This window comes from Amblyraja radiata, chromosome 34 (genome assembly GCF_010909765.2).
Source record: "Amblyraja radiata isolate CabotCenter1 chromosome 34, sAmbRad1.1.pri, whole genome shotgun sequence".
Lineage (NCBI taxonomy): Eukaryota > Metazoa > Chordata > Chondrichthyes > Rajiformes > Rajidae > Amblyraja > Amblyraja radiata.
The window spans coordinates 9,009,800-9,025,746 of NC_045989.1; the positions used below are offsets into that span (position 1 = coordinate 9,009,800).

General features: G+C 46.3%; 1 protein-coding gene across 1 annotated transcript; it reads left to right on the forward strand.

Annotated features, from left to right (window-relative positions):
- Nucleotides 1-2,857: 2,857 nt before the first annotated feature.
- Nucleotides 2,858-10,557, forward strand: LOC116991757 (apoptosis-enhancing nuclease-like). The gene is made up of 4 exons (XM_033050679.1): nucleotides 2,858-2,904; nucleotides 3,865-4,595; nucleotides 6,427-6,627; nucleotides 9,334-10,557. The coding sequence occupies exons 2-4, from the start codon at nucleotides 3,903-3,905 to the stop codon at nucleotides 9,547-9,549; spliced, it is 1,110 nt and encodes a 369-aa protein (XP_032906570.1). The 5' UTR covers nucleotides 2,858-2,904; nucleotides 3,865-3,902; the 3' UTR covers nucleotides 9,550-10,557.
- The last annotated feature ends 5,390 nt before the right edge of the window (nucleotides 10,558-15,947 follow it).

The following is a 15,947-nucleotide window of genomic DNA, read 5'->3' on the forward strand; positions in this document are numbered from 1 at the left end:
CTGAATCAGCTGATCAGCACCTTGCCCTCATAACCGTTCCCCAGCAAGACACTACAATCTCCAAATAGGTTCCGAACTATATAGACTTGGGGACATTATTTTTGACTGCGCTACTATTGTCTATTTGTTTGTCTTATTTAATATATTCTGAACTTTCTTTTTGGTTATTATCCATTTTAAGATATGTTTACATATCTGTTGTGCTGCTGCAAGTAAGAATTTTACTCTAATCTTTGTTACTGCACACTGGTTAGAGCTGATCCCTCACAGCACCAGACACACAGGGTCAGTCTTGAGCTTAGACGCTGCCTGTATAGACTTTGCCTGATCTCCCTGTGACCGGATCGGTTTCCTCTGGTGTCATAGAATTATTCAGCATAGAAACAGGCCCTGTGGCCCAACATGGTCATGCCGACCAAGGTAGCTTCATGAACTAGTCCCATTTGTCTGCATTTGGCCCATATCCCTCTGAATCTTTCCTATCGATGACCCTGTCCAAATGTCGTTTAGACATTGTTCCTGTCCCATCCTCTACCATTTCCTTTGGCAGCTCGTTCCACATATCTAGCACGGTGCTAGTCCCACATTCCAAAGATGTGACCATTGTTAGTTTAGTTAAGGTTAGTTTAGAGATACAGCATGGAAACAGGATCTGCGCCAACCAGCGATCACCCGTACACTACTTACATGGTTAACATGGTTAGCAACCGGGAGATCCAGCAGGTCTTGATGGACCGAGTGCAAGTGTTCAGCAAAATTTCCGCTGAGTCTATGCTTTGTCTTGCAGATGCACAGAAGCCCGATGGGATGCAGTAGACGAGGTTAGAGGAGGTGCATGTTACATTAACTTAGGTTTAGGTTTGTTATTGTCACGTACAGAGGTACTTTAAAAAGCATTGTTTTGCATACTGTCCAATACTGTCAGATAATACTATACATAAATACAATCAAACCAAACTCAAGTACCAAAAGTAGATCTAAGGGAAAGATACAGAGTGCAGACTTGTAACAGTGTGGACCTGACTTTGTGCTGCACTAGTATCTGTCCATATTATTTATGCTCAAGTCTCTGGAGTGGGAATTGAATCCACAAATTATTTTCCCAAAGGCAAGGATGTTACCCAAGGGACCACATTAACCCATTAAGCTGTTATTACCTGTGCTAAATAAAGAATTTTATGGAGAGAGTTAACTAATGGTACATCAAACTCTATCCATTCCTGCTTTCATGTTCAATACATTTCGGAATGGTCTAGTAAAGCCTGGTGGGTGTGGACTTAACTTCAAAGCCATAGCAAATTATTGAGATAGTCTTTAAAACAGCAGTGCTCTCATGGAACTCAGAAGCTACAGGCGCAGAAGTGGGTGAGCATTTTTTATAATCTGTCCTTTGCTGGCGTTCCTGCCTCAGGGCCGGAGAGCACAGTCAGCAAGAAGTCACCTGCGTTTATTCTCCTGGAATTACATGGAAATCTTCAGTAAAGCCCAGCATCAAAGCTGACATTTGGCTCAAATGATTGAAGAGATTCAAACATTAATGACACGTTCTTATAACCAAACCGAAATGTCTGCGCCTCTGGCAATTATTAACATCAAACTTTCCTAAGAGTGTATGTTTACTGCATTGATCGCAACTCAGGTGGAAATATTCACCTGCTAGTGGTACAGCAAGGCTCAGGGTCACATTTCTAGTTCAGGTTTAAGTTTAATATTGTCACATGTGCCGAGGTATAGTGATAAGGTTTGTTTTGCTTATCCAAAAAGATCAGATATACCATACATAGATACAATCACTTCAAACTCAAGTACAATAGATAGAGCAAAGGTGAAAATACAGTGTGTAGTACTCAACATTGTAATGCATCAATTCCTTAGACAAAGTCCAATGACTGTAGGGTAGTGAATCGAACAGTACCCTAGATTATGGAGAGACTGTTCAGAGGTCTGATAATTAACGGGAAGAAGCTGGTCCTGAGTCCTGAAGCTGTTCCTGAGTATTTTACAGATTATGTTTGCATTTCTGAAATATTCTTACTCTTTAACGTCACGATATGTTAGGTTAAAATTAAAGAGATCCTTTAATAACTTTTTTTTATGTGAAGACACGAGGCTGCAGATGATGGAATCTTGAGCAAAAACACAAAGTGCTGGAGGAACTCGGCGGGTCAGACTGCATCCGTGGAGGGAATGGACAGACAACGTTTGAGGTCGGGACCCTTCTTCAGACTGATGGAGGAGGGGGAGAAAGCTGGGAAAGGGAGGTGCAGGCAGGACACAGCCTGGTAAGTGGTAGTTTGTGTTTGATGGCTTGTTTGTGAATATGAGAAGGAAGAAGGTACAATTTCCTTTACTTTCCTTGTATTTACTGATTAGTATGAGAATGAGTGTTCTTTTTATCCATTACCCCATTGTTTCCAGTACAAAACCAAAATAGAAAATGCAGAAAATCTTTTGGACAGGCAACATAAATGGAGAGAGAAATAGAGTCAATATTTCAAGTCAATTGCCTCAAAAAGATCCTTTCTGCTTTTATTTCAGATTCCCAACATCTCCAGAATCTAGTTTTTGACTTGGTCTCACTTCCACAGCTCTATGATCTTTGCTTAAGACCACCTGGCTGATGTTGGGAGATGACGGCCGGCAGTGGGCGCTGGCGGTCACCTGGGGATGAGGCGAGACGAGGCGCTGAGCCGCGGCTCTGGCCTCCGGACACGCGGTGGCGCTGTGATCCCCCCGCTCCGCCCGCCCCGCCCCGCCCCACCGGAGAGGGAGGGGCCCCGCCCACCACTGACGTACACACGTCGTGTCACGTTGAGGGCCGGCGTGGAGCGTCCTGGCCAATGGGGAGCGGCGGGAGGCGGGGCCAACGTGCGGACGGTGAAGGAGCAGCGGCGGCGACACGTGGTAGGTGAAGGGACCGGACCTGGGACACGCGACACGGACACGGACACCACAGACCCCCCCCCCCACGTGACACGTACACCCACCCCGTGACACAGACCCCCCCCTGACACGGACACCCCCACGTGACACAGACCCCCCCCCGTGACACAGACCCCCCTCCCCCGTGACACGGACACCCCCCCCCCCCGTGACACGTACAACCCCCCCCCCCCGTGACACGGACACCACAACATCCCCCCACTCACTCACTCACTCACGCTGTGTATTCCAGATTTCAACCTCCACCTGTGTGGTAACATTCTTCACATTGCCCCTAAAATAAATATTTTCTCTTACCACAGACCTGGAGCTCTAGTTTTAGAAACTTTTATTATGTGGAAATGTTTCTTGTTTCTATAACCCTCATATATTCCTCTATCCCAAACTTTTCTCTATTATAAGTTCTGTTCTCGACACACAATATACAATAGATACAGGAGTAGGCCATTCGGCACTTCGAGCCAGCACCGCCATTCAATGTGATCATGGCTGATCATCCACAATCAGTTCCCCGCTCCTGCCTTCTCCCCGTATCCCCTGACTCCGCTATTTTTAAGAGCCCTATCTAGCTCTCTTGAAAGTATCCAGAGAACCGGCCTCCACCGCCCCCGGATTTAGGTTGGAACCCTTCTTCGGACTGCATTGTACACTATTTTTTAACTGGCATCACAGCGTGGGTTTGATCCTGACCTTGTGTTTGTAGGTGGCGTTTGCACTTTCTCCCTGTGACCACATGAGTTTCCTTACGGGTACCGTTTCCTCCCACATCCCAAAGACATGTGGATTTGTAGCTTAAATGGTTGCTGTAAATTGCCCCTGGTGTGTAGGAAGTGACATAACAAAGACTGGTGGGAACGGGGAATCGATGCGTTAGTATGTCTCTAAACTCTTGAATTAAAGGACCTTTCTTCGTCTATCTAGGTTCCAAGACCATTGAGTGGTGGCGGTGTGAGGAAAGGATGCCGGGTGTACCTGAAGCAGACAATCTCACTGTGTCAGTGCCTGAAGGCTCGGCCTCCAGGTGGCTGCTCCATGGCATCTCCTGCACAACGAGGTCCCTCCATCAGAGCCCGGAGTGCCGAAACGCCAGGCGCAAGAAGAAACTCTGCCGGCGGTACCAACGGTTTTTGGAAAAGAAGGCATTCCTGGAAAGAAGGGGGCTACTGAAACGACGTCGGGTGAGGGAGAAGATCGGGCCGGGTGGCAGCTCCCCCCCGCAGAGCACTGAGCTCCCGAGTGGTGCCAACGTGAATAGTAATTGCTGCGCCTCGTCTGGTGCCTGGCAAACCATGTCCAAAAGTGAGCAAACCAAACCCAGCAAGAGAGGACCCCTGGTATGCGGGGTGATCCCGCTTGCTCGGGCGAGTCTCGGCAGGCCGCCGGGCACCATGGCTGCCCGCAGTGCGAAGCTGGGGGGCTTCTGCTGCAGCGCCGCTAAGTGCGTGGCCATCGACTGTGAGATGGTGGGTACCGGCCCTCACGGGGGGCTGGGGGAGCTAGCCAGGTGCAGCATCGTCAGCTATCAGGGCCACGTCATCTACGATAAGTACGTGAAGCCGGAAGGTGACATCACCGACTACCGGACACGGTGGAGTGGCATCCGCGAGCAACATATGGCCACTGCAACAGAGTTTAATGTTGCACAGACGGAGGTGAGTGTGCAGGTAATAGAATCACCTGCGTGATTTACTCAGTGTAGAACATCGAAATCTACACAAAGCGGGTCAAGCAGCATCTCTGGAGAGTGTAGCAAGGAACTACAGATGCTGTTTACACTGAAGATAGACACAAAAAGCTGGAGTAACTGAATAGGTCAGGCAGCATCTTTGGAGAACATGCACAGGTGATGTTTTGGGTCGGGACCCTTCTTCGGACCTGAAATACCGCCTATACATGTGCTACAGAGATGCTGCCTGATCTGCTGAGTTACTCCAGCACTCTGTATATTTTTTTGTAACCCAGCATCTGTAGTTTATTATGTTTGTAGAGACATACAGCACAGTACACAAGCACAATCCTTGACACTAGGGACAATTTATAATCTTTACCAAAGCCAATTAACCTACAAAACTGCAAGTCTTTGGATAGTGGGAGGAAACCAAAGCACCCGGGGAAAACCCACACGGTCGTGGGAAGAACGTACAAACTCCATACTGACAGCACTCGTAGTCAGGATCGAACCAAGATCTCCAGATCTTTAAGGCAGCAACTCTACTGCTGCGCCACCCCATAAGTTCAAGTTCGTCAAGTTCAAGTGAGTTTATTGTCATGTGTCCCTGATAGGACAATGAAATTATTGCTTTGCTTCAGCACAACAGAACATAGTAGGCATTTACTACTGAAGGAGTAAACTATTAGGAGTAAACTACTACCTACTACTAGGAGCTGCAACCGCAAAGGCGCGGTTGCCCCTGAGCTTATGCCTAGATGTTCATTATTTCCATATTTCTCCATGCCCTACTATCCATGTGCCTATCTACAGCAGTCAGTCCCTCCCTCCATGGATTTAACATCTTATACCTAAACCTAGCCCTGTTTCTGACCCCTGCCCACAATCCTGGCCCTAGCACTTACTGCCAAATTGGTCCACTTTTCTGATCCCCAGTATTCGACAAGCCCGACCTCTCGAATACACAAACTCCAGGGTGGCAAGTTAGCAGATAATGAGGACTTATGTGCACTTCTGTCATATTATGCAGCAATCAAGCATCTGGGAAGCAATGCCATGCAAACACGCCAGCATGGAAATAATCTTCCTTGCTGGAATATAGTTGAGATGAAGCGGCTGGCATTTAATGCCTATCCCGCAGTTTGCACGGAATTAGTGATGAACCTTCTCTGGACACTGCCTGGGACAATTGTACCAGATGGGACAACGGTTAATCTGGTTATATATAGGTGGGCACCTTGAACTTGATCTGCAGATGAAGCTCAGCTGATATGTAGGAAGTTCCAGGATTAGTCCCAGTATTGATGTAGGAACAGCAGAGGTGAGTTTGAGTTGAGGTAGTTTTTTGTCATGTGTACCAGGGTACAGTGAAAAGCTCTTGTTGCTTGCTAACCAGCCAGCGGAAAGACAATGCATTTTGACAATCAAGCCATCCACGGTGTACAGCGAATAACGTGAAAAGGGAATAACGTTTAGTGCAAGAAACAGCCATTAAAGTCCAATCAAAGATAGTCTGAGAGTCTCCATTAAGGTAGATAGTAGCTCAGGACAGCTCGCTAGTTGTTCGTAGGATGGTTCAGTTGCCTGATAAAAGCTGGGAAGAAACTGTCCATGAATCTGGAGGAGTGCGCTTTCACACTTCTATACCTTTTGCCTGATAGGAGAGGGGGGAAGAGGGAGTGGCCGGGTTGCGACTTGTCTTTGATTATGCTGGTGGCTTTGCTGAGGCAGCGTGCGTGATGTTGGACAGGGAAGATAAATCAGAGTGAAAATTGACTGCGGTGGTTACATTTCAAATTTCTGTTTTTACGCAGATCATAAAGATCCTTGAAGGTAAAGTTGTGGTCGGCCACGCGTTGCACAATGACTTTAAAGTTCTGAAGTATTCTCATCCGAGATCTCTCACGAGAGATACGAGTAAGATGCCATTCCTGAAGAAGGTGGCAGGTTTTCCATTAAGAGAGTCTGTGTCCCTGAAGAATCTCGCAAAGCAGCTCCTGCGCCAATCCATACAGGTGAGTGGCAGACTGATGGCTTATTGCAAGGGAGAGGTCACGGTAAGGCTGCTTTCATTCAGCTGGCCAGCTGAGGGCAGCAGTACTGGCTGATACGATACGATTAAACCTTATTTATCCCAGGAGGGAGATTGGTCTGCCAAAGTCATAAAACACACCAAAATACATGAAACATGAACTTAAAGTGACAAATGGAAAGTCCAGGATTGGGGATGTGCAAAGATTGGGGAGGGTGGGGGGGGAGTCAGTCTACCCCACGACAGAAGGGGGAGGAGTTGTACAGTTTGATAGCCAGAGGGAAAAAGGACCTGTGGCGTTCTGTAGTGCATCATGGTGGAACCCAGTCTGTTGCTGAAGGTGCTCCTCAGGTTGACTAGTGTGTCATGGAGGGGGCGAGCTGTATTGTCCATGATGCTCTGCAGTTTGAGGAGCATCCTCCCCTCTAAGACCACCTCCCGTGAATCCAACTCCACTTCCAGGTCGGAGCCAGCCTTCCTGATGAGTTTGTTGATTCTGTTGGCATCCGCGGTCCCCGCCCTGCTGCCCCAGCACACGGCAGCGAAGAAGGTTGGAATTATGGTTTACTACGTCCAACAGAGGATGCCCTTCAATCAGAAAACCAGTGCCATGCCTGGTAGTTTGCCTGCAGTGTATGGGAGATCATTCTAAACCTCCCGTGACTTATAAAATTATAGTTACACTGGAATTTCAATCTCTTGGGTATGCGCATTTTGTAGACACTGTCAATTAAAGTTCTAGGGGGGACAAAAACAGCCACTTATTTTACTCCCAAAACAACCACTTAGCTTTCAGCCCAACCTGACTGACCATAAACCACCTTATAGCGACAGACACTTGGGTTCGATCCTGACTACTGGTGCTGTCTGTACGAAGTCTATGTTCTCTCCGTGACCGCGTGGTTTTGCTCTGGATACTCCCGTTTCCTCCCACACTCCAAAGACGTACGTGTTTGTAGGTTAATTGGCTTTGGTAAAAATAGTTACATTGTCCCTAGTGTTTAGGATAGTGCGAGTGTACAAGGATCGTTGTTCGGCATGAACTCAGTGGACCGGGAGACTTGTTTCCACACGGTTTCCCTCAGGTCTTGGGTGTGCACATTTTGCAGACACTATCAATAAAGTTCTAGGGGGGGGAAATGGCCACATGTTAGTCATAGAGTTGTACATTGTGGAAAGAGACTCTTCAGCCCATCCTGACCATAAACTACCCATCTATATGCATCTTATTCACAAGCATTTGGTTCATAGCCTGCTATTCCCTGGCAGTTCACGTTCTTGACTAGATGCCATTTAAATGTGCGTTGCTACCTTCACCCTCCTCATCAGTGCATTCCATCCTCCCTCAAGACAAAAACAATGTGCATATTTTCTAAACTTCCTACTCCTTGCCATGTCTCCTGCCTATGCCCTCTGGCTATGGATACTTTAGCAATGGGGAAATGTTTACAAATGGCCTCCACATCTAAGCCTCCCGTAATTTTGTTCACCTCCATCAATTCCCCCCAATCGGCTGCCACTGTTCCAAGAAAAAACTGTGGGAGGAAACAGGAGCACCCAGAGAAAACTCACAAGGTCACAGGGAGAACTTACGAACTCCGTACAGACAACTCCCATAGTCGGGATTGAACCCGGATCTCTGGCTCAGTAAGGCAGCAATTCTACCGCTGCACCACTGCGTTCCCAAACGTTATAATTTTCGCCATCAGCTCGTTGGCGAAGAACCAACTTACGTAAACACATTGGTTCAGCCTCATTTCTGCAGGCGTGGCCTCAACATTAGCACGCAACAAAAAGCTTTTCACTCTACCTCGGTGCATGTGGCAGTAAACTGAACTGAACTCAACAGGTTGATGCTGAACAGGCTGAGTTTTACCTGCTGATTGTATTAAAATGGGGAGGTGGCAGCCTCTGCAAAACCAGTTTAACAGCTGCCCCTCTGGTACAGAAGGAGTTATAATGCAGGTTGACATGTAAATATGGGTTAATGGATGAAACCATTTGGTTGCATCAGAATCGCTGGTTCCCAGCCACAATGCCAGAAATTGACCAAGAAGTCTGTCACTGACAAGCACACACCACCAGGGGGCCTATTTATGCCGAGTTAGTTAGTCTTCATCAAAGCAGCAGCTCAAGAGAGAGGGGTTTGCATTTGTATCGAACATTTTACTTTTCTCTTGAGTAGTCCTAAATATTTTGAAGTCTATTAAGTTTTGTTACTTTTGTAGTGTGGTAAATGTGCCAACAACGTGCCTAGCCAGTTCCCACAATCGCAGTGTAACTAAGACCATATGTTAGTGAGAGGTATATATTTGTCTAAACACTCCTACACTCTGAAATGTTTATGAAGGAACTGCAGATGCTGGAAAAATCAAAGGTAGGTAAAAATGCTGGAGAAACTCAGCGGGTGAGGCAGCATCTATGGAGCGAAGGAATAGGTGACGTTTCGGGCCCGAAACGTCACCTATTCCTTCGCTCCATAGATGCTGCCTCACCCGCTGAGTTTCTCCAGCATTTTTATCTACCTACACTCTGAAATGGTGCTGTGGGATCTTTTTATCCACCTGAGAGGATTAATAATTCTGCAGTGGGCAACAGCTGAGTAGTTTGGCGGTGGGGAAGCGCAATGGTCAGGGAAGACATTATACCCTCCCCCTCCCTGATTTGCTCTTGTTCCCTCCTGCGACAGGTTGGCAGTGACGGCCACTGCTCGGTTGAGGACGCCTGCACCGCCATGCAGCTGTACCGACTGGTGGAGGTTGAGTGGGAGCAGCAACTGCACAGTGAGTTATCGACGGCACACGATCATACGACGGCTGACACAGCCACTGAAGTCAGTCACTACATGGATGACCAGTACTGGCCAGCTGAACTAAATGACTGGGGACCGTTATCCTCAGGATGAAGACTCGCCAGCGGAGATGAACATTTATGGTGCTGACGAACTATAGCAATTCAAATTCAAATTCACTTGCCTGTTAGAGGAGATTTGTTTTTCTCTCTGATTCACCTGTTCTCAGTCCTTCCTCCTGCCCAGCAAATTGGTGCTTAATCCCTCTCGCCAGTAGAATTTACCTGTTAGGATGCAGGAGTTCAGGGTTAATGTTGAGGGACTATCTCGGTCCAAGTTGAACAGAGAGTCCCCCTCTACTACAATTTGCTATACTACCACAACATTTATCCTGCCACTGAGGCGTCCAGAATGAGTTACGAGGAATGCTGTTTTGTGCACTGGATTCATTGTGAGGCCTGGATGAAAATTCGCCCCCAATGCAATCACAATGCAGCGGACCCTGAGCCTAAGGGTGGAAAATTATGCCAGAGTCGTTTTTTAATGTGGCGTTGCTGGTGTTGTTCTGTGTTAGGGGCTGCGGCAAATAGATGGAGTACAGGGGAGCCAGATTTATACTTTTGTACTTCCTCTTGCAATGTTTATCTTCAACATTTCTGCACCCAACCCCCACCTGTGGTACTGGTCCACTGATGCCAAATGTCCCCATTCCCAAATGCTGGCTGTGACCCTGGAGAGCATCGGGCTGTGCAGCCTAGGGTTTGCTCCTCTGTGTCCTCATTCCAGCTCGCTGTCTGGTTCTGAGACATTGAGTTTGATGTTTAAACTAGCATCACCCTCGACGGCTTAAAAGCAAAGATGCGAACTTGCAATGAGTTATAACTCACGTGGTCTGTGTTACTCTACTAACCGAATGATGCAGCCTTGTTATTCTTCACATGGCCCGTCTTGCAAATGGGTGCTAGAGAGAGTAGAATGTGAGTTTCTCATCTTCCTTCTTCCTTTGTTCACTGTAGTTTAAAGATGGAAACAGACCCTTCGGCCCAATAAGTCCGTGCTGACCATTGATCACCCGTTCACACTAGTTCTATGTTATCCCACTTTCTCATCCACTCGTTCCATGCTAAGGACAATTTACAGAGTGCAATTAACCTACAAACCCGTACAACTTTGGGATGTGGGAGGAAACCGGAGCACCCAGAGGAAATACATGCGATCACAGCGAACGTGCAAACTCTACACCGACAGCACCCGTGGTCAGGATCGAACCCTCGCCTCTGGCACTATGAGGCAGCAGATGCGCCACTGTGCCTGCCTTTGGTGCAACGTGGACCTACAAGAGCAATGCGAGAATAAGGAGAGCAAGAAATATATTACCATGATAGACTGTCGATAGAGAAGTTGGAATAACAAGCAATGGGGAACGCCAGCAGGGAGTTCATGGGCTAAGCAGCCATTAATACGAATGCTTATCTCAATTTTATAATTCTTTCCACATCCCCATCTGCTCTCCCCAAATAATCCCACTCATCTGCACTTGTCTTCGATCTACTGGCTTCTCGCCAGCAGCACAGTGACACAGCTAGCAGAGCTGCTTCCTCATAGCTACAATGGCCCAGATTTATAGAGTCATGCAGGCCCTTTGGCCCAACTTGGCCACAACGGCCAACATGTCCCATCTACACTAGTCCCACCTGCCTGCGCTTGGCCCATATCCCTCTAAACCTGTCCTATCCATGTACCTGTCAAAATGTGCTGACCTCTGGTGCAGTCTGTGTGGAGTTTGCTTGTTCTTCTGAGTGTGGATATCCCCCACATCCTAAAGATGGTGGTGAGAAGCCGGTAGATCAATTGGCAGGTGAGTGGCCACATTTGGGATGAGTTGATGGGAATGTGAAGAGAATTAAAAATTGAGATAAGTGTTCGTGCTAATGGCTGCTTGCTGGTCGACGAGGGCTAAAGGGCCTGTTTCCATGCCGAATGCCTTGTGACTCTTGGTCCCTGTGACGTCATCGGTGGGCCGAGGGTTTGTGGTATCAATCCCCCATTGATGACGTCACGTGAGGGAGGAGTTCTATTCAAAATGTCTGCTTCATGCATGTCTCTAACCTGCAGAATCACAAGTAACGGCAAAATCTGGCGAAAACTGAAGTAAGTTAACCGGCCCGCTCCACTTGTGTCAAATGTTAATTTGTTTCAAGAATAGTTGAGGAATTGCATTCTGTTGCTCATGGTTCGGGAACGGAGGATAGGACTTCACCTGCTTTCTGTGTTACAACTCTAAATCCACCCTACCACGGTCAAACAGTCAAGTTTTCCCCCCAGGAAGCAGCAGATTAACCCATTGATGCCCACTGCGGGTTTCTTGTTTCTTATTTATCTCAATTGTCTTTTGAACGACTGTGCCTTCAACAATCATCCATGCTAATGGTTTCTGTGCTGTTACCTTGCGCGTGTATATCTGTGGTGTACCAAAGATTGCAAGGTCAGGTGATCGCTCTGCTGTTCCACTCGAGAAATTGTACTCCAGTGAGAATCCTAGCAAGTTATCGATCTCAGACTCTGCTGAGCCCTCAGATTAACACATGAGGCCATGTCAATTTTCAAAGGAAAAGCACTTGCATTCTCTCCAATACCCTGATCAATATTCATCCCTCAACCACATTTCTGAACCGATTTGATTATTCTCATTTGGTTCGTTGGAGCAGGGCCGATGCTTCCTTTGAATGTAGAATTCTTTGGCCCCGTCATCACATTTGGAAATAGTCTATCCAAGTTCTCCGTGACCATCCCAGTCCACTGTTTATTTTCGTGTTGTTGAGTCCATGAGATCGAAGGTACACAAACAAATGCTGGAGAAACTCAGCGGGTGCAGCAGCATCTATGGAGCGAAGGAAATAGGCAACGTTTCGGCCCGAAACGTTGCCTATTTCCTTCGCTCCATAGATGCTGCTGCACCTGCTGAGTTTCTCCAGCATTTTTGTGTGCCTTCGATTTTCCAGCATCTGCAGTTCCTTCTTAAACACATTAATTTACTTTCTCTACCCAGTTCCTCGAATGAATTGCAGGTTTACAAAGCCAGTGGAACTGGTTTAGAACAAAGGACGTTAGTGATTGAGATCAAACAAACTCTCGGAATGGGTTCGCAGAGACACAAGAAACTGCAGATGCTGGAATCCTGAGCAAAACGCAAAGTACTGGAGTAACCCAGCGGGTCAGGCAGCATCTTTGGAGGGAATGGATAGGTGATGTTTGGGCCGGGACCTTTCTTGAGACTGGTTTATGAGTGGGTTTAATCACCATATCCAATGACATTTGGGTAATACGGTTTGAAGTCTGAAGAAGGGTCTTGATCCAAAACGTCACATATCCATGTTATCCAGGGGAGCTGCATCACCTACTGAGTCCTCCAGCACTTTGTGTCTTTTTTTTGGTTCATACTGTGTTTGGCCTTGCATATTTTAATGGTCACAAATCTGCCCTCGGGTTGTGCCCTGTTTATACCCAGTGCTGTACAAATTCACTCGTCTCAATGACACACTTCTGAATCAGCCTACCTGGAAGGTGTCAAAATTCAAACCATCTCTCTATTGCAAACTAGGAACATCACCCTTGGTTGCGGATAATGATCATCAGCAGTGTTTCTGCTCCTACTATCTTCTGGCTTCGGTCCTCAATCCATCCGTAGCTGAAGGCGGGCTCACAGAGAGCTGTGATTATTTCTCCTCTTGAATGTTCTCTCACAGTTTGCATCCTTTGAATCCACTGGTGCCTTCTGAAGGGGAGGTGATTCGTATTTGAGGACACCTTTGCAAACGGTTGCAATTGCTTTCCCCAAATTGAAAATGAAATGTATACCACGATGAAGGCAGTTACTGCTAATAGTATGACATAGGAGCAGATTCAGACCATTGTCTGCTCCGCCCTTTGATCATGGCTGATCAAATCTATAGAGGGAATCAATTTTCCCTCTCAGCCCCATTCTCCCCGCAATCTGCGACACCCTTACTAATATTCAACCCAATTGTCTTTCTGAAGCTTTGATCATTCTTAGTTAGAAGGGAATTCCAGACCAGTTTGTTATTGTCCACTATATTCACTGCTCTGTCATATTTTCCATTTATTTAAGACATCAAATTGGTTTTAATGATTTTTTTGGATACATTTATCGTATGGCTCTGTGGCAATAAATTATTTTCAAAAGATTTGCTTTCTTGTGTTAAGTGGTATCTTTGCCTGAGGTCAATGTCACCAGGCTCCGTGTCTCCATTGGTACTTTGGAGGGAGCTCACAGCTCAAATTGCCATCACTGAAGAGAGTGTGAAGCGATGGCCTTCAGTGCTCTTGGTGCTACTGCTCACATTGGGGACGACAATGTGTGTGAACTGATGTGAGGGGATAATGGAACCGGTGGATGTTAGATTTAAATCTACAAGTCGCACAAATCAATTTCTGCTAGGCGAGTACAGCAAAACTCCAAGAATTCAGCATTCGATTGTTCGGAAATCCTGATAGCCCAGCGTTTGGCTCCATCATTAGTCCGTAACGTGAGCCTATGGTGCAGAGTATAATCGAGATTTCGGCCAGGGTCAGTGTCTGAAATCGGGGCAGGGTGTGTGTGAGCCATGGTTGGGGGCTCCTCAACAGGGAACAGCGGCCAGAATATGATTATGGGATCCAGAGTGTTTGTATTTTTCTTGTTCCTTTAAACTCATGATTCACTGGAGCAAGGGGTGGGGTGGGGATGTGCAGCATTAAAAGAAAAAGTGAAGTGAAACTATTTGGGTATTTATAGAAATACCATCGGAAAACCTGTTGGCTGGCTCTATCCCAAGGCCATTGGTTATCGGAGTTTTATGGTTAATGGTTCCTGTGTAGTACATGGTGTTGAAATAATTTGCAATGTAAATTAAACTGGACAGGGAACAAGATGGGATTTGATGCAAATAAATTGTAGGATACTGGGAGATGTAGAGAGGCTGAATGTTGGAATGCATGGATATGGATCCCTGAGGGTAGCAGGTTGACAACAGGTGGTTCAGAAGATGCAGGGGGTATTTCCTTCCACAAAATAAGGTGTTCATAATGTTCCTTTGCATACACTGAGATTGTGAGAAGTGCATTAGACCTAAACATCCCAGGATCAAAATGCGTTGCATGTCCCAATATTTCAAAATAGATTATCTACTTTCCATAGCCCTTCCGTGGTGGCATACAGTATGGAGCAGTCCCTTTAGCCCAACTTGCTGACCAAGATGCCTCATCTAGGCTCGTCCTACATAGCCACGTTCGGTCCATATCCCTCCAAACCTTCCCTATCCATATACGTTTCTAAGTTGGTATACATCTATCTTCTCTGGCAACTTGTTCCATATACCCACTGACCTCTGTGTGAAAAAGTTGCCCTCATATTTTTTCATCTTTTCCCTCTCACCTTTAACCAATGTCCTGGTTGTTGATTCCCCTACTCTGGGTAAAAGACTGTGCATTCACTCCATATACACCCCTCATGATTTTATGTACCTTATCCACAGGTAGACGGCATCAACCACACTGCGTGGAACATGTAATCACTCTGCTCAATGATCCCCTTCAGTAAAACAGTCTACTATATAGTGCAGAGTGGAGACGCATCCACTTCCAATATCAGCTTAATTGTGTTAACTGTCACTAAACTTGTCATCCTACATTTGGAAACTTGGGGCAAGATCCTGCGGGATTGTTAAACATCAGTGATCTTTTCATCAAAGCCATTGAATTGCGGCAAGATGTTTAAGATTCTATGCCCATCAGCAAATGTTTGGTGCCTTATTCTGTCCAGTAAAAATCATTTTTAAAATGTGTATATAAAGCAGAGATTCTCAGCACATGGAAAGAAACTCTTCAACCACTTGAGATTTTGATTTTATATTGCGAAGGTGGTAATTTGACCATTCCAGTTTCGTAGCTGATCAGCTCATTTATTTATCTTTGCTGCTTATCCATTGGGACTCCCATTTATTAATCAGCCTTATCTGTGGTCTTAGTATCTGCAATCTCGAGGAATGTACTTTTTTTTTAAACATGCTGTCAGATTTCACTCTTGAATAATAGATTTAATTTTATTAAATTTGTCACCTTGTTTTCGGATTATCAGTGTAAATGTCTTCTCTCTCTCTCTCTCTCTCTCTCCCTCTCCCCCTCCCTCTCCCTCTCCCTCTCCCTCTCCCTCTCCCTCTCCCTCTCCACCGCATTAAATACTTTCAATATCTCACTTGCTCCCCTCTCAATTCTTAACTAATGTACTATCAAGGAAGCAAGGAAGAGATAAGACTTTTTTTACCTTCCAATATACAATAGGTGCAGGAGTAGGCCATTCGGCCCTTTGAGCCAGCACCGCCATTCAATGTGATCATGGCTGATCATCCCCAATCAGTACCCCGTTCCTGTCTTCTCCCCATATCCCCTGACTCCGCAATTTTTTAAATTTTCCATCACAGTGAGAAGGTTTTTTGGATGAGAGTCACTGTGAT